This window comes from Lissotriton helveticus, chromosome 3_1 (assembly GCF_964261635.1).
Source record: "Lissotriton helveticus chromosome 3_1, aLisHel1.1, whole genome shotgun sequence".
In the NCBI taxonomy this organism is placed as follows: domain Eukaryota; kingdom Metazoa; phylum Chordata; class Amphibia; order Caudata; family Salamandridae; genus Lissotriton; species Lissotriton helveticus.
Genome location: NC_136061.1, coordinates 149063614 through 149088562, shown reverse-complemented (window position 1 = coordinate 149088562; position 24949 = coordinate 149063614). Strand labels below are relative to the sequence as shown.

Here is a 24949-nt window from a genome sequence, read left to right as displayed (position 1 = left end):
TTTCCTGCAAAATACATATATTTTTGTTGTAAATACATACGTGATAAAGGCATTCGTGTGAAAGGCATATGTGTGGTCAGTGGATGTGCATCGTAAGTTGTAAAGGCATGCGTGGTAACACATTTGTTGTTATGGCATGCATGGTTCATGCCGTGTTGTAAATGCTGTTTCTGCATCTAAACTATCTCTATCCAGAAGGATAATGTCTTGCATCCTATTATGCTACTCAAAAGAAAATATGGTTCTATCAGGTACCTCCAAAGCTCATTCCACTAAAGGTAAAGTGAACACTGTGGCTTTAACGAGGAATATACCCATCGCTGAAATATGTAAATCTGGTACTTGGGGATCTATTCACACTTTTGCCAAACACTATTGTATCGTATTGATGCTCAAGTAGGACAGGCCTCTCTGAGGAATCTATTTGCTGAATCTGGTCTAAGGGTATTCTCTATTCTTTACCACTGTAGTTTTAGGGATGGGCTTGCTACTCTTCAGCTTTTATGATTATCAATGAAGATCACCTGAGAAAGAAGGAATAGTTTATTACCTGTAATCCTAGTACTCTCTCAGGGGAATATCCATTGAAATCATAAGCAGCTCGCCCTCCTCCCCGGCGAAAGAGGCAGAAATGATTAATGGTCGTTCACGTTATACTTCCACTGTCTCTGTAAAAAGAACTGAGGTAGCTGCCACCTGCTGGGGATGATGTGATACTGTTGGACTGTGAGACCTTAACCCGTTGACCGCGGCGCAAATTCCACCGCGATGCGGGTGAAATAATGGGTGGGCGTGGTTCGGACGGCCCCCGGCCGTCCTCCGCACACGCCCACCGTGACGTCGGACGGCCGGGGGCCATCCGACGCATCGAAAGGGTTAAAGGCCCAGAGTCTCTGTTTGCATATCTGCACAGTTGCAGCCCATAAGGCTATATTGTCCTCTCCTTCTTCATCTTTTTCTATTTAAAAAAAGGGTTGTGAAAGAAATTGACGGAGGGGAATATGTATGAAGCAGATTTCCTGTTTGCATTCTCAGAATCGGGCCGTTTGCGAACGGGAAAAAACCTTTTGGGGAGAATCATCCCAAAAGGCCCTTGCAAAATAGGGAATCGCACAATTTGCGATTCCCTATTTTGCAAATGCATTTAAGGAATCGCAAATTGTACACTTTCTCCTTAAGATATTGCAAATTACCACCAACTTCAAGTTGATGGTAATATGCAATTTCATTGAAAAATGCACTTTTTGGCATTTTTCAAAGTGCCATGCGGCACGCATACATGCCCTTAGGGCATGTATTTGCGCCACATATGCACACATCCTCATTTCATGTGTGCAACAGGGTGTCCGTATGACACCCTTGCACCCTTGAAATTGCGTTCTCAATTTGAATTCTCTAATTGGTTATCACAAATTGAGAATGTCTTCCCATTCATTCCTTTGGGCCTCCTAGCCCATAGGTATGAAAGGGAAGGTATTTCTTATTTGTGAATCTCAATTTGCGATTTGCAAATAAGGAATATGTAGGATTTGCTAAATTTTTAGCAAATTCTACATTCATTGCATTTTGCGATTCTCTAATTGTGATTCTATAAAAATTGCAATTTGAGAATTGCAAAACTCTTTTTTGATACATATGCCCCATCGTCAAATAACACAATTCCAGTTAGTTTTCCTATTTTTTTTACATATATATTACACTTTTTCAAATGCAATCTGAAGCAATTGGCCAATATAGCCTTCTTGTAGACTACAAAATGTTACTGTCTTAAGTGACTCTCCAGGCCTTGCTGAAGAAAGGTGAACATCTACACTTAATAAGATATAGTGTAAGGAGGTGCTCTGGGATCCTCACACATGGGCTGGGCTATTCAGTGCTTATGACTTCAGCGGAGATTCCCTGAGAGGTATGTAGGATTACAGGAAAGAAGACATTCCTTATTCCCCAATACCTCATAATCGGTGCTATTTGTCACACCTGATAAATAGCGAATCCCAATGTATCATTATTTACCAGGTGAACTAAATAGCACATCTTCTTGTAATCAGGTCCTTAATGGTACAATTATCACACCTGATGGGAATCCTATAGTGATGTTTTTGCAATTTATCGGGTGAGATATTTATTACATATTATGTCTTACTTCCAGATTTTGGTGCATAGTGCATGAAAATCCTGATGTTTCTGTGAATACCTGGCATTTTTTCCTGTTCATTTCCTGCAGCTTTCATCTGATTAAATTTAAAAGAGAGTGTACATTTGATCACATCTGCTATTGACTCAGTGCGATAAACATGGCACCACTTAGATTTGGGTTTCCTGCGCAAGCAGGTGTTTTCGGGAATGGCAATTGAAGGAGCCACTTGTAATTTAACCCTTAGAGTAGAATAGCAATATTAGCTCATTTGATTTTCCAAATGTGAATTAGTGAGGATTAAGGGCTCTTTCGAATTACTGACAGAAGTTTAAATCACTGCAGGAATAATTGGGACCATGACGTGCAAGGAAGGGAGGATTTGTGGGATAGGTAGATTTTTGTGACTACAGTTAATAAAAAAGTGAAGAGTAATTTAGATGAGGACAGGGACAGTGGAATTGATTGTGTTATCCTTGGGAAGTTGCCCACGGGTCATCCTTTTCTGCTTCTAGGGAAAAACTGAGGGCTTAATTACGAGTTTGTTAGTCCACGGACAACCAGACTCTTGGGGTCTATTAGAATAATCACAAAGAACAAGAGCCGCCCATATGTCCTTGCAAACTGTGTATGCTGATCAAGCAAAAACAATGTTCACAAGGAACTCATTTGAAACAATTAATATGATTTTTAGCAAGGATTATATTTATCTTGTGTGATTCAAACACAACTAATGCAAATGAGAAATCTAACCATAATTAAATTAGGTATGTCACTTTTGTAGCAGGGATATTTATAGACAGTTTTATAGACACCCACATAACAAATATTTTAAGCTGTGCCAAAGTGAGTATAATTTATTTTGCACAAAAGTATTTCAGTATCAGGAGAAATATAAAAAACTAGTGTATTTACATTATATACATTTCCACATTTGGACTTGACTTTGTGACCCCAGTGAAGTGCCAATAACCAAAGCAGTGTATTTATGTGGTGCTAATACGGAAAAAGACAATGGTTATTGGTAAAAGAAAGGGGAGTCTCTTATAAATCTGATACTATCATTTCAAAGTTAACAAATCCTTATTTGTTCGAGCTCTCCCTTTTTAGTTGTCGACGTTGTTTTGACCCTCTCGTAGTACAGGGTCTCTTCAGGGTGGAAATGCTGGAGACTAGAAGTGAGACATAGTTTTAATTCGAATGAAGGGAAAGAAAACTGTGGGTTTGGGTGACAATGTCAATTAAGGTTACCCGGCAACACTAATAAATTGCACGCTGAGTGGAATCAATCTTCCTGGTATGGGTTACGGGTTAGGCTCCTGTTAATTACATGAATCGGGGCTCCTAAGCTGGTATATGTGATGGCACCAGTGGAAGAAGTGCTAAGGGGAAGGCTTACCCTATTGGGGAATACGCTCAGTTCGACTTTCTGCAGTATTTGCAGTAACAATTGATTACTTTAGGTCCTAGTCAATTAGAACGAAATTAGAATCTGAGGCATAATATTAATTCATAGCCTCACTGGTATTTACAGTGTCCAGAAGCCCATAGTAAAAAAGTAAGTACCCCACTCCCCATTGATATGTAGTGAGGGTGGTTTTAATTGAAAGTTGGTCTCAGGAACTCAAAGTGATCCGATATAAAATAACCTTGGATGAGGAGGAGTAGCTAGAAACTCATACTAGAGTAATCAGGATCTGTAAAATTAACAGCGACTTAGACGGGCCAATCGATATAATAAAAATAAGCACAAAGGGATAAAACAAGGTGATGGCTTACCCAGGCTCTCTTGATAGGAAGGGCGATAGGTAGAAACGGCACCAATAATTCGCCGTGCTCTGGTAGACCGTGAAAACCGTGGTATCAGAGTAACTCAATTACTTAAAGAGGCCGTGTGGATGTCAAGAATGGTAGACTCTTAGTAGCATCTATACATTAGTCAACCGGAAGAATAATAAAGGGAGATGCAAGGAAAACTTACCTAATGGGGTTTATTAGGGCAGTCAGACCGCCATTGCTTTGCCGCAGCCGCCAGGGAACTGCTGTTCCCTGGCAGTGTTCTGGCGATCAGGAGGCCTCAATTTGTTTGGCGGGACTTCCGCTGTCCCGCAAAGCATAGTAGGAGATTCCTTTCGACCAGTGGTGTCATGGAAGTTTCTACTCCGTGAACACTGTGGCGGAGAGGAAACAAAGGGGGCCTTGTGCCTCCTCCGCAAGTGGTGAATACATCCCAGTTCCTGCACGGCATGGACTTTTGAGTACATGCCATGCAGAAACTGTTTTTGGTGTTCCCATTGTGGCGCCCTTTTTCAGGGCACCGTCGTGGGAACATCAAAAACAAAGTTCACCAGACTGGAGGAAACTCCTAATCTGGCAGGCTGCCTGACCATGGCTTTGGCGGTGCCACAGCAGGGTGAACTGGGTGCCGCACCGCCAAACTCATAATTAGGCCCTTAGCTGGCTAATCTTGCCTTGTCCTTGAACACTGGGAATGGGTGACACCAGAGCTAAATGTAAAACGGGCAAAAACTGCATTGCAGTCAACTGGTAAACTTGTAAATTGAAGGGTATCTTTTATTGTCTGCGAAAATGATTATCAAAATGCCAGTTTTAAATATGTGAAGTATGAGCACTTTCAACACTATGCTATGCTGGTTATTCTCCCAAGTATCCTACCTTCTTGTGACCTGTTGTGCATGATTATGTCATGATTATGTCCTTTGGATGCTCCCTTACATCGTATTCAGATGACACACAAATAGTGGTACAGGCATATTACAAGATCCTTAAGATCGGAGCTAAGTTTCTCGATTGCATGTGTGCAATCAACCGTTGAATGAGCAATCACAGTCTAAAATAAAGCGTGGGTAAGATTGTGGTGATTTTGTTTGGAAACAACCCCGGTTTTGATCACCTTCCATCTGGCTGCAGGAGATGGTTGAGCTCCAGCCATTAAGGCAAAAAATCTGGGAGTTTTAATTGATAACAAACTAAATTACGCTAGTCAAATGAACTCAGTGAGTTCATCCTCCTTCAAAACCTAAACACTTATTAAGAAAATATTACCTTTTATTCCTATTAGCGCAAAAAAACAGTCATTACCACATTAGTGCTGTCAAAAATTGACTATTGTAATGGTCTTTATCTGAGATTACAGGAACAGTATTTGAATAAACTGCAAATTCTGCTGAACGCGCCTGCTAGGCTACTCCTTGGAATTCCCAAGTTTCAGTTCATTTCCCAGGCCATCAAGGATCTTCACTGGCTAATGGTCAGAAATCGTATAAAGTTTAAGGTGTTCTGCCTGGTCTTCAAGGCACTTCATTATATGGCCCCCTTTTCCTAAAACAATCGTTTGAATGGCAGCGGGCAAATAGAATTTTACGCTCTCAGGAGTAAAAAAGTGTTGTAGTTCCCAGATTTAAGAAATCAAAGTGGGGTGGAAGCAGCTTCGCCCTTCGTGAACTAGATGTTGGAACTCACTCCCACTCCATATCAAATCTGCTCCCACACTGCTTTCCTTTAGAAAGCAAGTAAAAACCTGGATTTTTAACAATACATTTCAAATGGGTTTTTTTCAGGGGTGCTCCTGCTGCTAGCGCCAAGACACCTCTGGGTAATCAAATGCTTTAAAAAACTATTAACATAACATGTTCTAAATTGTCTTCCCCACCAGACCACCTGTCCCTCATGTCTTTAAGTAAGAAAGGCAGACTGTTGCCAGGTAGCTGGAAGGAGCCCTCCCACCACCTTACCCGCGCTACACCAGCATGTCAATTGACTGAAGCTCACCATTGATATTAGAACTTCAGATCTAAAATCATTGATCTTTTCAGCATTACTCATAAGCCTGACAACAGAATTTTGCACAGGCAAAGTTTGTCTGCCATGTTAACCCAGGGGCATATCGACATGCTTCTTTTTCCGTCACCAGTGGGATCCACTTCTTAACACTTCTGCTGCAACAGGTCACTGAATGCCTAATTGCTAAGAAAACAAATATACACTGTAAATAGCCTCACGTGAATTGCTGTGTAAGTATTGGTGTGAGTCTATCGGGTATGGAGCTAAAACACCTAGAGCTTTATAGATGCTGCTGCTATAGGCCCTCCTATATTATGAGCACTTCTCTATATTTTACTTAGTTTATATTTTTTTTAACAAAGTTTCTGTTAGATTTTGGGGTCCCTAGTTGGCACATGTAGGTACTTGTGACAAATCGGGACCCTTGTCTCTAGGCAGGGTAAGGGGGTACACTCCTAAAATAGCCCATGCTCACCCCCTTGTTAGCGTGGCACGAGCAGACAGGCTTATCTCAGAGGCAGTTTGTAAAGCATTTGTGAACACATACACTAATCCAGTGACAACACCACAGATGGACACAACACAGATTTTTAATCAAAAATTAGTATTCTTTATATAGACTTATCACAAGACCATAAACGACAAAAATTCACAATACTGTACTTAAAATGGTCGAATTAGCTAAGTTCTCTTTAGATCTTAAAATGCAACACATTGAGACAATGTACCTTTAGATGTGACACACAGGGGGTGCAAAAAATGTGATGCGGTAGTCCATGGCACGCAAGGACGGTGATGCGTCGAAGATCGGGTGCAAAGAAACAAAGATGGCACTTTCTCCTTGATGCGAAAAGCTGCCCTGTGATGGGGTGGCATCTGCTGCAACGTCAATCCACTCCCCCGGCGATGCGAGAGGCTTGACACAATGCGAGTCCCGACAGGCCCTGCGACACGCTTCCCAGTGATGCAGCGTCTACTGCGATGCCGATCCTCACTCCTGGAGATGCAAGTTGCTTCCACAGCGATGCGAGCCGCGACAGGCCCTGCCACACTCTTCCTGGTGATGCAGCGACATCTGCTGCGACGTCGGTCCTCTTCCCAGGCGATGAGCCGTGACACGCTTCTCGGAGATGCAGCGGCGTCTGATGCAACGTCGATCCTCTACTCCTGTGACATGCTTCCCAGGAATGCGGCGGCATCTGTTGCAACGTCGATCCTCTCCTCCGGCGAGGCGCTTTGTGTTGTGAAGCAGCTGCGGCAGTTCTGCGACATGCTTCTTGTTCTTCAGTCGCGCTCCCAGCTCCTGGCGACACGCAGGTCCTCAAAAAGTCCAGCACAATTACAGGCACTTCAGGAAGACGCTTGGGGAGCTGGTGAGTGAAGTCTGTTGTCCCCGAGACTTCAGCAGGAGGCAAGTTCTGTTCCAAGCCCTTGGAGATCCTTACAAGTTGAAATAAAGTACACAAAGTTCCTTTCTTTGGCAGTCAGGCAACCACTGCAGGCCAATCCCCCAAGCAGCACTTCAGCTTAGGGATAGTCTCTATTCAGTCTCTCTGGTCCCACTCCTCAGCAAAGGTTTCTTCTTGTTGTCCAAAAGTGATCTAAATTCTAGGGATCAGGGTCCCATTATTTATACCCCAAAATCCTTTGTCCTCTGAGAGCAGAGGGGCCTTTGCCTAATCCAAACGAGTTCTGGTCAGTCTTGGAGCACTCTGTTTACATGACTCCTTCTTTCCTTTCACAGTGCAGTGCAGAAACATCAGACGGACAGGAGGTGGAGCCAGCATTGTGGAGGGAAGGTACAGCCCTGGAGCACTCAGTTGACATGACTCCTTCTCTCCTTTTACAGTGCAGGGCAGTGACATCAGATGTACCACAGGGGGTGGAGCCAGCACTGTGGGCGGCAAGCACAGTCCTTTTCAGGTCCCAGGTGCAGCTCCTCCCTCCCATCTAGATTCAGATCTCTCTATTCACAACTGGGCGGACTCATCCTGTATACTGGAATCCCCCAGCCCTGTCACTCAAACTCCAGACAAGGAATACACAACCTAGCAGAGGCAGGCTTGGATAGTTATACAAGAAAATACCTACTTTCTAAAAGTGGTGTTTTCAAACAGAATGTTAAAACCAACTTCACTAAAAGATGTATTTTATCATTCTGAGTTCAGGCATACTAAACTCGAATTTCTACCATGTTCCCTAAGTCAGTTAGGATTATAAAATGTAATAATCTAACTACCCATTCTAGCCTATGGAGAAACTTATACTTACAATGCACCCTGCCCTTGGGCCTACCATAGGGGGGTGTCTGATATGAAGAAAAGGGAAGGTTTAGGGACTGGCAAGTGGGTGCACTTGCCCAGTCAGCATGGCAGTACCAGTCTGCACACAGGCTCTGCAACGGCAGGCCTTAGACACACTTTTACAGGCTGCTTCTGAGGGTGGCACAACCAGTGCTGCAAGCCCACTAGCAGCATTTGGATCACCTGCCCTGGGCACTCCTGGTGCACGGTACTAGGGTCTGACAGGTAAACCAAACCAGCCGCTTTAGCACTGATCAGCAGTGGTAAAGTGCCCAGAGTCATAAAACCAACAGAAACAGGTCAGACAAAATAAAGGAGGAGGGCAAAAAGAAAAGTTCAGGGATGACCCTGCAAAACGTTTCTGTTTATTCTTTTAAGCAACACCAAAATAAATGTTTGGACAGAGTAGCTCTTGCTTAGATATGTCAATTTTTGTATTTTGGATTTGGGGCATCATTAAGTTCTTTGCATAGTTAATTTTCCGATTTCTATTTGTATTGCAGTTACAACTGTGGGACTCTTGCACCTAGTGGTGAATTAAGCATCTATTCACAACTAAAATCTGTTATTCCTAATTTAAATGTAAGATAATTTGTTTGTTATCGTGCTTTTCTAATAGCTATAATTTGTATTTTTTCATGAAAATGCCATTGACAATGATAATACCATGGCAGCGGTTGTAGCCAGCGGTTGTACTTTACTTTGACATCATAGACCATGGAGTTCTCTATCCGACAAATGCTTAATAAAATAGAACCAAGCGTGAACAACTCTATTTTCCAAAGTAACTCAGCAAAATGTCATGGGGTTTGTGGACAGTTCTGAAATGACACTCGTGAAACATTCCAATAGTTTATAGTCTGTCTCATATGCTCCACAGCGATGTTTGTTACATCTTAACCCCAAGAAAATGCGAACAAAAATTGCTCATAAAATATGCAGTTAGCCACAGAGGAGCAATAATGAACCAAATAGAAGGCATGCTCAAAGAACTTGACCAGTTTGCAAATAAAGAAGAAGTAACAAAATTACAGACAGAAATGAGCAAGACTGCAAAAATACGAACAATCCATTAAAGAGCGGAAAGCGACGCAATTCCTCCATGACAAGTTGGATTATCAGAAGGGGAGAATTTATACTTTCTCAAAACGTTTTGATAACATAGGACACCACCAACTCTCAGCAAGTGTAGCACCCATTACGAAAGCAGGCGGATACCGCAGTTCAGAACAGAGTTCGGAAGTTGAAACTGATCTAGAAGAGAGCAATGCCGCTGGCACAGAGGGCATTAGCAGAGAGACACACCTTCAATCATCGAACAACAATGTTTTTTTTACATTTGAACAGGACTTTCAATCTGTGACCTCGGCCACAGAGCAAAGAGAAAAGTGGGAAGAGAAAGAGGAAAAACAATAGAAAAAGCTGACGCTGGGGAGAGATGTACAAAAGACACCACGAAACCAACACGGCACAAGTAATAAGTGAACCGTACATTGACCACGCAGTTATAAGTCTTACAGATAAGGATCTTAACAAAGAAGAAGAAAATATCTTAACATTAGGATTGTCATTTTTTGCAAAGTAGCATTTACTTTTTTCACTTTATAAGGAACCTGAAATTCCAAACATATTTCTTTAAAAAAAAAAAAAAATTATTGGTATTTTGCACAGTACAAAAATATAAAACGTTGTGACATATAACAAATAGGAAGTTCCACGGGCATGCCAGTAGGGTTACGTGATTTACACTTGTGTCTGCCCAGACATTTCTGCAAATGAAAAACGTTCTGTGTGGCCCCATCAAAAAACATGTTTGCAAACATATTTTAGGGGAAAATCAAGTCACATGCTGAGTGCAAGGGACAACACCCCATTTACTGGACACTTGGCAGTTGAGGACATGTCACTATTGCAAGATCTGGATGTACTACAAGGAGGTTCGTAGCAGATGAACAGACTCGTGGAAGAACTAGCAGTAGAAATGGGACTAGATATATATGGCAGTATACGAACGTTATCAGACCCAAATTGATCTTTCTGCCTATCATGCCCCGAGACTCTTTGGACATATATGCAGAGAATGTGGTAAGTGATTTAAAACAACTTTCAATAGACTCCAGTAACACATTCTTGCACACAGAACACAATCTCAGAATGCAATATTGTCAAGTGATTAACAAAGTTAAGGACAGACAAGACATAGTTGTAAGGTGGTCCGATAAAGGAGGCAATGTACTCTGGCCTCTTACTATGTATACCAAAGAAGTGCACAGACTACTACAGGATAGAGATTGTTACTGCAGAGTGGGTCCAATGAGCCTTCAAGGTATAAAGGAGAAATTCCACACAGAGCTGTACAGATGAAGGGGTCTGGGACTGATGTCCAAGGGAGAGTTTGATTTTTTTTAAATTGATTATACAGTGACACCCATACTGTATTTAATTCCCAAGGTGCACAAAAACGCTAGTAACCCATTGGGTCAATCAATAATTTCCGCTATGGGGAGCTATTCAAAAACACATCTAGATTTATAGATCATTTTCTCCAAGAACATGTATCAATCAATCAATCATGAGATTTGTAGAGCGCACTATTCACCCGTGAGGGTCTCAAGGCGCTGGGGGGGGATGCTACTACTGCTCGAATAGCCAAGTCTTGAGTAGCCTCCTGAAGCTTAGAAGATCTTGGGTCTGCCAAAGGAGGATTGAAGGGTGTTCCAGGTCTTGGCGGCGAGGTAGGAGAACGATCGGCCGCTGGTGGTCGCTCTTCAGATGCAGGGGACGGTAGCGAGGGCGCGGTCGGCAAAGCGAAGCTGTCGGTTCGGGGTGTAGAAGGTGAGTTGTCTGTTGAGGTATGCTGGTCCAGTGTCGTGGAGTGCCTTGTGTGCATAGGTGAGGAGCTTGAAGGTGATCCTCTTGTTGAAGGGCAGCCAGTGCAGGTCTCTCAGGTCGGATGTGATGTGGCTGTTTCGGGGTATGTCGAGGGTCAGGCGGGCAGAGGCGTTCTGAATGTGTTGCAGCCGTTTCAGCAGTTTGGCTGGGGCTCCCGCGTAGAGGACGTTTCCGTAGTCCGGCCTTCTGCTGATGAGGGCCTAAGTGACCGTTCTTCTTGTGACGGTGGGGATCCACTTGTAGATTTTGCGGAGCATGCGGAGGGTGTTGGAGCAGGAGGATGAGATGGCGTACACTTGCTTGGTCATGGAGAGCGTTGGGTCGAGGATGAATCTCAGGTTGCGTGCGTGATCGGTGGGTGCCGGTGCTGCTCCCGGGGCGGTTCGCCACCAGGAGTCATCCCAGGCTGATGAGGACCTCCATTTTGTCTGAGTTCAGCTTCAGACGGCTGTTCTTCATCCATTCGGTGACTGCTTTCATTCCATTTTTTGGAGGTTGGTTTTGGTGGTGAGGGGGGTCCTTGGTGAGGGAGAGGATCAGCTGTGTGTCGTCAGCGTAGAAGGTGATGTTGAGGTCGTGCAGTCTGGCGAGCGGGGCCATGTAGATGTTGAATAATGTCAGGTTGAGTGATGATCCTTGGGGTATGCCGCAAACAGTCTTGGAGGCTTCGGAACGGAAGGGGGGGAGGCGGACACTCTGGGTTCTGCCGGAGACGAAGGAGGTGGTTCATTCCAGCACCTTGTCTCGGATCCCTGCATCGTGAAGGCGTGCGCTTTTTGCGTGGTGGCCAAGAGTGTCAAAGGCGGCTGATAGGGTCAGGAGGATGACGGCTGCGGTTTCGCCATTGTCCAGCAGGGCCCTGATGTCATCGGTGGCAGCGATGAGGGCAGTTTCGGTACTGTGGGTGCTGCGGAACCCAGACTGGGACGGGTCCAGGATGTTGTTCTCCTCGAGGTAGCGGGTCAGCTGTTTATTAATGGTTTTCTCAATGACCTTTGCTGGGAATGGGAGCAGTGAGATGGACCGGAGGTTCTTGAGGTCCCTTGGATCTGCCTTGGGTTTCTTGAGCAAGGCGTTGATTTCGGCGTGCTTCCAGCTCTCCGGGAAGGTCGCGGTCTCGAAGGAGATGTAGATGGCCTTGTGGAGATGAGGTGCGATCGGGGCGCTGGCTTTGTTGAAGATGTGGTGCGGGCACAGGTCTGACGGGGAGCCGGAGTGGATGGTGTTCATGATTTTGATGGTGTCGTTGATGTTGGTCCAGGTGAGCAGGGGGGTGCTGTAGGTGGTGGCTGTGGGGTCTGGGGTGTCGTTGGCTGTTGGGGTAGTCAGGTTGTCGAAGCTGTTGTGGATGTCTGCGATCTTGCGATTGGAAGAAGGTGGCCAGGGATTTGCACAGGTCTTGCGGTGGCGGGTTGTCGTTGTTTTTGGAGCAAGGGTTAGAGAGTTCCTTCATGATGTTGAAGAGCTCTTTGTTGTTGTGTGCGTTGTTGTCGAGGCGGTCCTTGAAGGAGGTCCTTTTGGCGGCTCTGATGAGGTGATGGTGTTGGCGCATAACGTCCTTGTGGGCTGCGTGGTTCTCCGGACTCTGTGCGCAGTACCATTTCTTCTCTAGTTTTCGGCACGTTTGTTTGGAGGTCTGGAGGTCCGCGGAGAACCAGTTGACATTCTTGTATGTCATTTACTCTCATACATAAGGGACACCGGAGATTTCATGCGTAAAATATATAATGTAAATGTATAGGCATTTATATAGCGCACTACTTACCCGTAGGGTCCCAAGGCGCTTCGACCGCTGCGAAACCCTTCCTGGCTTCCCTGAGAGATGGTCCCTTAATGGGTATCTCCAGGGTGAGACCAGGCATCCCCGGCGGTCTGGTGGGGCCGTTAGTGAAGATGAGGCAAGCTAATGCCCAGAGTTGCCGAGTGTGAACGCTGATCAGAGTGGGCACCGAGGCGAGAGAATTATCGAGTCCGCTGACCCTGGTCCAGAAACCTGCCGCGCCGGGAATCGAACCCTGGTCCCGGGCCGTCCTCTGCTCTCGGGTTTGCCGCCTCTAACCAGTGAGCCACACTACTTCATGCCCTGGGATGAACAGCATTTACTTATGATTCTAGATGTCACAGTTCTATATACAAGCATTAGACACGTTGATGGGATCAGAGCCTTGAACATTACTTGGGAATCAGACCTATACATCTACACCAGCTCACACTTATGCTTCTTAGCATGGCTGAATGGTATCTTGATAACAACCTTTTCATGTATGACCAACATACCTACAAACAAATCCAGGGAACGGCAATGGGTACCTGCTTTGCGCCCAGCTATGCTAATCTGCATATGGGCTGGTGGGACGAGCAGGTGCTCAAGGTCAACCATTTAAAGGAATGTGGTCCTCTGGACCAGATACATTGATGATGTATTCATCTTGTGGAACGCATCACTAGAGTCAGCACAAAGATTTTCACTAGAAATTAACAACAATGATTTGAACCTCTCATTCACCAATGACATTAACACAAAATAAGTACACTTTTTAGATCTTGTGGTATATGTTGAGAACAGTAAGCTTCAGACAAAAACATGCAGAAAGCCAACATCAGGCAACTCTATTCTACATGCCAGCAGCTTCCACCCCACCAGACTCAAAAACAGCATTCCCTATGCAGACTGATTGCGCATGAAGCGCAACTGTAGCAGTGAGGAGTCATTGGGTGAAGCTCAAAAAGAGCAGATGCGTCAGCCTTAAAAAACTATAGGCCCATCTCACAGCTCCCATTCGTTGCTAAACTATTGGAACAACATTTCTTGAAATCCCTTGCAAAATATTTGGATGACCACCATTTGCTCCACGCTAGACAGGAGGGTTCAGGACACACCACAACACTGAGCTGGTGATGGTGTCAGTACTGGACGAGCTTAGAATCAGAGCCGATAATAAACATCCGAGTGCTCTGATTTTATTAGCTCTGTCAGCGGCATTCGACACGGTCAGCCACAACATCCTGCTGAGCCGTTTGTCGAGTATGGGCATAAAGGGGCAAGCACTTCAGTGGCTAAGATCTTTCATGACCGACCATACCCAGAGAGTACAAATGGGGGAGCAGGTGTCGACTCTGGGTCCCCTGTCCTGTGGAGTCCCCCAGGGCTCTGCTTTGTCTCCACTTCTCTTCAACATCTATTTGCAGCCCTTGGTGGAGGCGCTCACAGGCAGAGGCTGCCAGGTCTTTAACTACGCTGATGACACCCAACTCCTGGTCCGTCTTGACAACACCAGCCAGGCACAAGAATCAGTGAAAAATCTTCTCAGTTTTACTGTTAACTGGATGGCAGCCAATTCATTAAAAATCAACCTGAATAAAACCAAGGTGCTGATCATTCCAGTTCAAAACAGCCCTTGGTGTGAACTATTCTGGCCTTCAGAATTGGGTGTGGCACCAATCCCAGTGCCAGTAGTAAAGAGTCTGGGCTTGAAAATCGATTCGGATCTGTCTATGTCTGGCCAGGTGTGGGCAGTGGTTGGCATCTGTATGGGCCTACTTAGGCAACTACGGAGACTTGTACCTCTCCTCCCCACCTCTGTCTTACACTCAATTGTCTCAGCTACAGTCATCTCCCGGCTGGACTATGGGAATGCCTTTTATTTAGGCATCCCACAGAAGCTTTTGAGGAGATTGCAGGTTGTACAAAATGATGCAGCCAGGTTAATTTTTAGTCTCCCTAGGCGCACGCGAGCCACCCCCCTACTTCATAAATTGCACTGGCTGCCTATTGAACAGCGGGTGCACTTTCAGAGCTTGTATATAGCTCATAAGGCTGTGTATGGGGATGCAATAAAATATATAAAAGACAGAGTGCAAAAGTACGTGCGTGGACGGGCTCTGCGCTCTGCGGAGACCTGTAGGCTAGTCTCCTCCAAATACAACCTTAAGACCAAAGGGGGCAGTGCGTTCTCTGTTCTCCTGCCACAGATCTGGAACGATTTACCAGAGAACCTGCGTAAAGAATCAGCCCTGCTCCCCTTTAAAAAGCTCTTGAAAACCCACCTGTTTAGAGAGACATTGATATCCGTCTAATCTTCCGCCCTGCAGCCATGCAGTGCCCTGCTCCTTCTCTGAAGCGCTTAGAGACCAGTGGTGATTTGCACTATATAAAAATAAAATAACATACCATAACATAACATATGAGGCTACAGTCAGGATGTTTTAATGACAGCAGATGCGAAAGCAAAACCCAAAAAGAGAGAGGATATGTTGTTTGGTCCTAGTAATAGTAAGAAACAATTTGACCACTCTGGCCCAGTACGTCTTATTACAGGATACTCGGCATGCCATGCCAGATCACACAATATTCGATATAAAAATTGGAACATTGTGAAAAGCGATCCCATCATAGGCCCTGAAATGCCACGTGCTCACTTATATAATTCAGAAGGGCAATATCCATGCGTAGGGAACGGGTGCAGAACTCCCTGCAGGCCGCATGTGGTACTAAATTGCTAAGAGTCAATGGAGGATTTCAGAAATGCTCAGAATGCAAGGCATGCCGCTATGGCTGTAACATGAAGTCCATACAGTCACCACGCAGAGAAAACCAATTGAGATTAGATGTACATATAACTGCAGAAGTGATTTTGCGGTGTACATACTGGAGTGTACTTGCCACAAGCGATATGTGGGCAGCACTATACAGAAAATGTCCACATCAGGTTACTGCAACACCTTAGAGCAATAGCCAATGAAGACAAAAGCTACTCAGTAGCAAGACATATTAACCAATGTCATCAAGGTAACGCAAAGGATTTATGTTTTGTCATTGACGCTGTCCCCAATAGCCCTAGGGGAGGAAACAGACCGCTCCAATTAAGGAGACTGGAATCGAGGAACATATTAATGTTGAATAAGAAAATACCACAGGAATTGAACTCTGATGAAGAGTTAACGGTACATCTTTAGCTGCAGAATCTCACTCCCGCAGACTGGGCTGTAAGGTATAATTTTTAGCAATATTTTCACATTTGTTTAGATTGGTTTATTTAATTTAGTTTAATTGAAATATTTTTCGGAATACATTGCCATGGTGAAGTACGTGATGCAAGACAAGTGAAGGGATTCAGTTACTGTGGTATTTTCAAAACAACCCATTATTGTCTGATGTTATACTCCCATACCAGGGGTAACTCGGCCCACTTGGACTTGACAACTGTCAGGGTTATTTTTGATAGGACACTGTGTACATATTTAAACAGATACATTTTGTCCACTGTGAGCATAACTTACAACCGTCCTATCGGAATAAAAAAAACAAATGTCGCAGAGACAGTAACTGCCTATAATTCTACAGGTCCAGTGAGATGTAATTCACGTTTAAGAAGTGGGATGTCCCTAATACTGTTCCCTCGTGGCATGAAAAACTGAGGTTGCCGCCATTTATAAGTGGTCAACCCAACTCCTCAAAGTGGGTGATTTCATTAAATGTCGGAAATAGAAGGGGAGAATAAACCGCTGCCCATATACATACAGGGGGCAAGGGGGGTAAACCCCGATCACTCAATATCCATGTTCATTCATGTCATGAGAAACCAAAATGGCTGCCATATGTAAGTGGTCACCTCAACTCCTCAATGTGGGTGTTTGTATACTTATTATGAAAAATAAAAGGGGCGAGTGAACTGCTGCCCATATACATAAAAGGGGGGTAAAGTTCCCTAATCACTCAATATCCATGCATGTGTCCAAATGTCCTCCACTTCAGTGAGGGCAATCCAAGGGAGTAGAGAAACCCATATGCTTACATACATACATACATCAAAAGACCCGCACAGGGGAGGATGTAAGGAGAATCAAAAAATGAGAATTAGTGAACCAGGTTGTCATCAACTGGGAGTTGCTGAAGTAAAAATGCAACTTACCAGCTCATCCCACATATCACATGGATTAACATGAGCACCGAAGAACAGCATTGTTATACAATTGCCTGCACCGCCCTTTTTAAAATGCTGGTGTGGGAGATGTCAATGTAAAAATATATACATGGTGCATTTTTCCCATATTGCTAGTGTAGGCCAAATAATATTTAAGGGGTCACAGTCCTAGTTTGTTCAAAAGGGAAAATCATCCAATGCAGTATTAATGTGGAGGGGAACAACAGTTGAATATTAACATATCTACATGTTACGCACATATTTATGGCAAAGGCTAGACCGTCCCAGTATATATACTACGGATTTCATACCACTTGATATTGGCATCAGGCAGTGTAACAACGTTAACCTTTCTCAACGTATACTGCATGGTATCCTCCGTTAAAACAATAATAAATCATTTTTGATTGGAAGAAACATTTCAGCCATTCCCTAGAAAAAAATGCATTTCGTGGTCAGTGTTAAACCCCTGGTTGATGCTTCTAAGTCTACATATCCATTTTCACTTGCATTGTCTTAAGTGAAGTTGTCTGTTACCTCCAATGGCCCCCACCTCAATATGCTCAATAGCATGGAACCAGAGGGTGGCTTCACCTCTGTGATTTTTAGCAACATGTTCTGTCATCGGGTATTGTAAGTCTCCTTTGAAAATGGCCCTTCTGTGTTCCTGAATGCGGAGTTTTAAGCTACGTTTGGTGCTGCCCACATAGATTTGTCCACATGGACAACTGATAACATATCCCACGAAGGGGGTGTATTAGGTGCTCGAATTCAGAGATACGTTCCAGTCCTGCTTTTCGGACAGACCGGTCCGGAGCCAGAAGCAGCCAGAGAAGCAGAGCGGGAGCGGGAGGACGCTGAAGAAACCGCTCCGCTCCGAAAACGCTCTGAAAAGCCCCAACCGCTCCAGCCGCTTACACGCTGAATTCCCTGCATTGGGGCCCGTACCGGCTTGCCAACAGCCGCAAGTTGTGCCCAAAAGCTGCAAGGGTTACTTCAACGCGGCGGGAGCCGCGAGTCGCGCTACAAACGCGGCTGAAGCTGCATGTGTTACGGCAGCGCCGGAGCTGGCAGGAGGCACGTGTCTGTGGCAGAGGCTGGGAGCACGGGAGAGGATCAGCAGAGGATCGGCAGCTGAGCGGAGTGGAACGGAACGGAGTGAAGGTGTGCTGTGCGGCTAGGAGCTTAACGGGCTTCTGGCGACTTATTGACAGTCCGGGTGTTCGGGCCGGGTAAAAGCGGCGGAGGAGGACTGCGGAGGACTGCCGCAGAGAGAGCTAAAAACTGAAGGTACTGTGCGCGTCTACCGTGTATACCGCCTGTTCCTGGATCCAGCTCACCACCACCACCACCACAGACCGCTACAGACCGTTCATTGACCATTGCCGCCGCCATTGCCGCCGCAGTTAGAAAACGGCCCCCCCTCACAGGTGTGTTTACCGTATCTGTCTTGCTGCTGCGGCCGCGACTAGAGGAGAACGCGGCTCAGCGTTTGGGGTGTTTTGGGAGTAAGCCAGTCTCCCACAGACTCCCACAGACTCCCATGAGACCCCCATCAAATTTATTAGAGGTTGTGTCAGCACAAGCAGCAGCATTTGGGGAGCTAGTAAGTCCACCGTGTTGGGATTGGCAGTAGTGAGTGTGTTTAACAGTGGCTTGTGGCTGGTGGCCATGCACGGCTTTGTACTGAAAAGTCACTCAAGGTTACTGCAGGACCCAAGGTACAGTGGGAGCCGCCTAACAGGTGCTAAAAAGATGTGAGCTGCAGTTGCATTATCTAAGCAGAATTACAGCGCCCCTTGTTTTGTTACACTGGAATATCTGCTGATTTTGCCCCAGTTAAAATAGGAAACTAACTATCGGGAATTGGAGTAAGTAATCAAGGATTATGAGATCAGGAAAAACGCGACAAACACCACAGAGGAAACGTAAAAAGAGACTTTTAAAAACAGATCTAATTTCTACTACAGACACCAAGAGAAGGAAAAAAAACTTTTCATCTCAAAAGGAAAAGTTGGTTTCTGTTTTAACACCAATAAGTGCATTTTTTTAATTTGAAGGAAAACACGAGAACCAGAGATTTCAATTTCTTAAGGATCCAATGGCCGCAATTTTTGCCACAGATGGGGCTCAAGGAATGCCGATTCCAATAACACCAAAAACACAGGCCAATAAAAGCCTACAGCGGTCAGGATGCCCAAGTACCAACACTAAAATAACACAACCCAGCACTGTAACGGAAAGATCTGAACTTATAAGAATGAGGGATTATGAAACAAATAAATGTAAAGATGACTTAACCAAGGCAAATAAAGATGCTAAAAGTGAGACGGCCAGAATGGATGTTCCACCAAATAAAGTCTTGATAACAACTACAGCGCAGGTGCACCCGTCCAAGGCCCAGCTCAAAGATCAGCTTGTTCAAAATAAAGATGGGAAACTTGAAGAATATCTAAAGGATAGAGGAGATCTTGGAGTAGCAAAAAATAAAGAATATAACAAAGTGCAATCCAATTAATGGTTTGGTTCCTTTTCCATATCAGACGATGTGGACCTCATTAAATCATTGAACTTCAACATACAATTAAATGAGGATGTATTTACTCAAGAATGGGTTAAGAGCTCAGCTATAGGCACACCGCCGGTTCAAAAAATTGGGGAGGAGGAAGGGGCAGCCGCCACCCCAATAAAACAAATAGTATGTACGGACAAACAGGAGGGGAAAAACATCACGCTAAACTCTAGCCCTATGGGAAGTAAACCATTCCGGTCACCCCCAATTACAATCTCTTCAGTGAGTGGAATCGATCTAATTTCAGAATTCCCGTCGCAATCGACGGGAAACATCCTTTACAACGCAACTTTTACTCCGCACTACTATTACGACGCAACTATTACAACGCAAGTCATTACAACAACTTGCGCTGGAGGGCACTCTAGGATAGGGAATAGTTTAATTACTATCCAACACCTTCCCTACTATCCACGGGGACTGGAGTTGGAATAGTAAAATAAACTATTCCACTATCCAGCGTCCCCCAACGCAAGTCGTTTTAAGGACTTGCATTGTAAAAGTTGCGTCGTAATGGCATGCGGAGTGAAAGCATGCGTTGTAATGACATACATCCCAATCGACTCACTCAGTAAAATGGAGTGACAATTTACTGAGATCTTTACAGCGAGCCATAGATGTATTAAATTTCCAATCGGACAAACTTGATGTTCAAATTGAGTTAATGAATTTGATAGCAACTTATATTGCAGGGATTAACACCAAACTGGATACATTAACTGTATTATTTACTAAGGACAATCAGAGTAAGGTTCCCAGCAGCGGATTCCTAGTTAACTCAAATTGTGGATGCAGCCAGAAAATAGATAAATTGTCATCCCTTCCTGAAATACTAACGGAAATTCTACATGTCGTCAAGCCAACAGAAAAAATGGCTGATAAAGTACACTCAGATATGGTTGATAGAAAAGAAGTGAAGGACAACAAAGTAATCGCAGAAGTAAAGATACAATGCCCCCAACATGAAGACAGTTTTAAAAAAGATAAAATCCAGGAATCTACGCGACCAGGGGAAATGCAAACTGTCCAGGAAATAATCTCTACACCTAGCCTATCAAATGGTGGATTAACAAAAAGACAACGAAAAAGAGCTCTTAAGGCCCGGCGAAATGTGAGTAAGAAAATTAGCCAAGAACCGAAGCAAAACTATCCAATATTTTCACAATTGTATAGTCATAAAACCAATCAACTTTGTAACAAAAGCCTCCTTGGGGTTATTGATGGTGTAAAGTCTCATTTGCAAGATCCAATTGTAAGCTTAAATAAATCCCTTCAAAGTAATATATCTTCATATACACAAACAAGTAATATACACTTACAAAAAGATGTTAAACCAATAAAAAGTGATAAAGAGTGCTTTACTATTGTAAAAAAGCAGGACTTCCCAGTTAATTCAAGATCCTTTGTGAGAGACAACATTATGGAACAAAAACAAGAAAAAATTAAAGATCCGACAAAAGAAGGATATAAACAAATAATTGCTAATGGGGATATAACGAATTCGAATTTACGGCTTGATGTTAAAACCGTACCTAATAGACAAGACGGTAAAAATAGAACCGTACAAACTTCAACAATTATGTCAACAAAGCGCAAGGAAATTTTGAATGACCAAAGCATGGTTATCACTCAAGATAAAGTACAAGCGGATCAAAACAAACTAAAATCAGATAGGTGGTTAAAAAACAATTTGGAAAAACAAACCGGTCTTTTGAGTGAATATACGGAAAACAAAGATTGGAATAAATTGAAAATTTACTTAGATAAAAAAGGACGAGTCTACGAGTTCCTAAAAATAAATCTATCTCACAAGAGCTCACAAACACGGAAGTAGGTCAAAAATTCGACAAAACATTGAGTACAATAATAAGTGATGGACAAGAGAATATATTAAAGCAGGAAAAAGGAGATTACGGATAACATAGTACAAATTAGAAATAGTCGATAATACAAAGATAGAACAGAATAGTTCCATCTAAACGGGTATTCAACAAAGTAAACCAGGAGTATCAACAAATAAACTAATCTTGGAACCAGAATATCAAACAAAGGGAAGTTTGGACTCTTTAAATAGGGGAAACCTAATGAGATTATTTAAGGAGATACGAAAACTGTGTAATATCACAACAGCAGATCTCCTGTCAGTGGAAGTTTTGCAAAAGGAAAAAGGTTCTGAAAAAAAGGTTACTATGAAAACTTGGTCCTCAAAGGAAGTAACAGCCCTGATTTTCTCTGAAAGGGTAAAATTTGATGCATGGGGTATTTTTCTATCTTACCCAAAAACTTTAAAATACATGTTCCCACTTTTATCTGATACAGCTATCACGATTGCATCTGGCAAGGAGATTTGCCTAAAAACTTGCCTAAGGGGGGCTCGAAGGACTAATCCTAAAAACACCGAGTCGGCAAATAACATATTAGAGATAACAAATCAGAACCGAGTTTGTTTAAACCAACCGTTAGAAGGAGTTCATGATTGGTCATGGGTGCCCCATTTTTAAGCTATAAACAATCCTGATGAATTAAACAAACCACATAGGTTAAAGCCCTCAGTGATATACACGGATACGTCAAAGGAATACAAAATAAAAATCTGCTCATGGAATATCCATGGGTTTAATGAAACGGGCCAAGATCCGGATACTCAGGCGTTTTTACAGAGTTTTGACATCATACTTTTAGAGGAAACTTGGAATTTGAATCCTAAACCTATTATTGGATATGTAGAATACCATGATCTAGCAGAACAAATTTATAAATATGGAAAAATGAGATTGGCAAATGGAAGAACTCGATACGGGTGAAAGCTGGATACAGGTTGTGAAAATGGAAAGCAAGAACACTGGAAATAAAATGCCCTGGCAGCTGCTGATTTAAACATATATATTCACCCCAATAAAAAGTTGAAAAAAGAAAAGTTTGTATGCCTGATTAACTTAATCAAGGTTTTACAGAAAAGTCATCAAAATTGTGAGTTGATAATCACAGGTGATTTTAATTCCAATTTAATAGGGAACAAGTCAAACAAGAGTTTGCGTCAAAAGGAAACGGAGGCAAATTAATTTAAAAGCAATTTGGACATCTTGGGATTACACATTCTGAATGGGAAAATAAAGGAAGATCAACTGGCAAGGATCACCTTTTTAAGTGGGAAGAACCGATCAATTATTGACTATACTATGGTCAGTAATGAACTTTACATCTCAGTGGACTCATTTTTAATACAATCCAGCCCGGAAAGTGACCCTTTGCCGCAAATATTGACTATCAAACCAAAGCTGTTTGCAAAAGAGAAAATACCTGCTCTAGCTGTAATCCCGGTAACATACAATCTGAAGAAATTAAAATGGCGTGGTACTAATGTTACACAAATACTGCATGCCGCACAACAATAAATTTCCCATCCTACCGGGACGTCAAGGTCCACAAAATGGAATTTATGAACCATGGTTCGATATACAGCTTCATAACCTGAAGAGGGAAATTACAAGAGAATCGAGAAAAGTATTTATGGCAGTAAGATCTGGAAAATTGGGTATAAACAACAATATTAAAGAAATGAAGAAGAACTTTAAAGAGAAGTGTAGAGTGGCAAAAAAGAAATGTAAGGAAAAGATCTGGGAAAAATTACTCTGGGCCAGTAAATTACCTAATAGTTGCGAATTCTGGGGCATAATAAATAAGCTAACCAAGGGAACAGGAATGTCACAAAAAGCGGGAATGAGTGAGAAAATTTGGGAATTACATATACACAATGTATATAATAATATAAATCATGAGATGTTGAAGAAATTGGAACCTGGGCCAGACACCCCGCAGGAGGACAAAAATACAAAAATTTACTTTGACCCCTCTTCAGGGAAAATAGTACAACATGAAGAAATTTTAGTGCAGCTCAATAAGGTTCAACTTGAAAATAGTTCACAGGATTCAATTTATAATGGCTCAAACATCTTAATTGACAATAACCAACTAAAAGAAATAATAAAAAAATTGAAAACAGAAGGAGCAGCAGGGCCTAATAGACTTCCAAATGCAATTTTCAAACACGATGTAGAATTTTGGGCACATTTTCTTACTCCTCTCTTTAATTACTTGTATACACAAAATAAGATCATTAATTCGTGGAAAGGGAGCATTTTTCATCCTATATATAAAAACGGTAATCGTAATGAGCCTAGTAATTATAGGCTCATTGCCCTAACGGATGTTGATCCAAAACTTTATGCCTCCTGCCTATTATTACATCTACAGGACTGGATGGAGGAGAAAGGTTTAATTCCCAAATATCAAACCGGTTTTAGCCAAGGAATGGGCACAAGCACAAACCTGGCAGCAATTGCACTTCTCACAGAAAAAGCAATTTTAAAGAAATCAGGTCTATTTGTATGTTATATAGATTTAAAATCGGCTTTTGACAGAATTTCACGAGAACGACTATGGTCAAAATTGAAAGGATGGGGTGTACCACAACAACGAATTAACTCTATAATATCCCTCTATAGAGAAACCTGGGCCCGAGTGAAGCTGGGAGATGGTAGCATAGCATCATCCAAGATCAATATAACAAATGGCCTGAAACAGGGGTGTGTCCTGGCCCAGAGCCTTTTTAATTTGTACCTTGCAGACCTAGATAACCACTTGTCAAAAGTAAATGGCCATCCTCCGAAATTGGCAGAGGATCACATACAGTATCTGCAATATGCAGATGACATAGTGGTCTTAAGCCAAACCCCTATTGGTTTGCAAAGAGTCATCGACCACCTGACTAACTACCTCGATCAACAGGGCTGGAGCTAAACAGGAAAAAAACGAAGGTGGTGCATTTAGGTGGCCCAAGACCTAAAAGAAAATTCAAGTGGTTCGCCAATTGTAAAGAAATAGAGGAAGTTGGCAGCTATAAGTATTTGGGTATCAATTTAGGGCGTTAAATGTCCTTTAAGGATCAAAAAAGTGTAATAGGAGCAAAAGCCCAAACTCACATTTTTGCCTATAAACAGCTCCAAATAAAATTGCGTTTCCCATCTTACAGTCATCTTTTAAAAACTATGGCAGCACAATTACTTCCTGCATTGGTTTACGGATTAGAAATATGGCATGGTCGGGAATCCGGAATTTTAAACGATTTACAGACAAAAGTGTATAAAGCTGTCTTTCATCTCCCAAGCGGTACAAAAGGGGGGGGTGATGGACGGAGCATCTGTATCAATCAAACACTCACTCCCAGTCAACAGATCTGGGTTTAATCCATCACCGTTCTTTAGCCCACTCTCCCACCCCAGTTCAGACATGGCCATATGCAAATCAGTCTCACCGTGTG

The 24949-nt window shown here is 43.2% G+C and overlaps 1 protein-coding gene across 1 annotated transcript in view; it reads left to right on the top strand.

Annotated features, from left to right (window-relative positions):
- The window catches only part of LOC144822741 (uncharacterized), a 2085503-nt gene that overhangs the window by 1229316 nt on the left and 831238 nt on the right, over window positions 1–24949 (top strand). Inside the window, exons 81-83 of the mRNA XM_078680596.1 lie at window positions 14323–14563; window positions 19118–19381; window positions 20322–21176. Of these exons, the coding sequence (XP_078536722.1) occupies window positions 14323–14563; window positions 19118–19381; window positions 20322–21176 (1360 nt within the window). The remainder of the gene's footprint in view (window positions 1–14322; window positions 14564–19117; window positions 19382–20321; window positions 21177–24949) is intronic.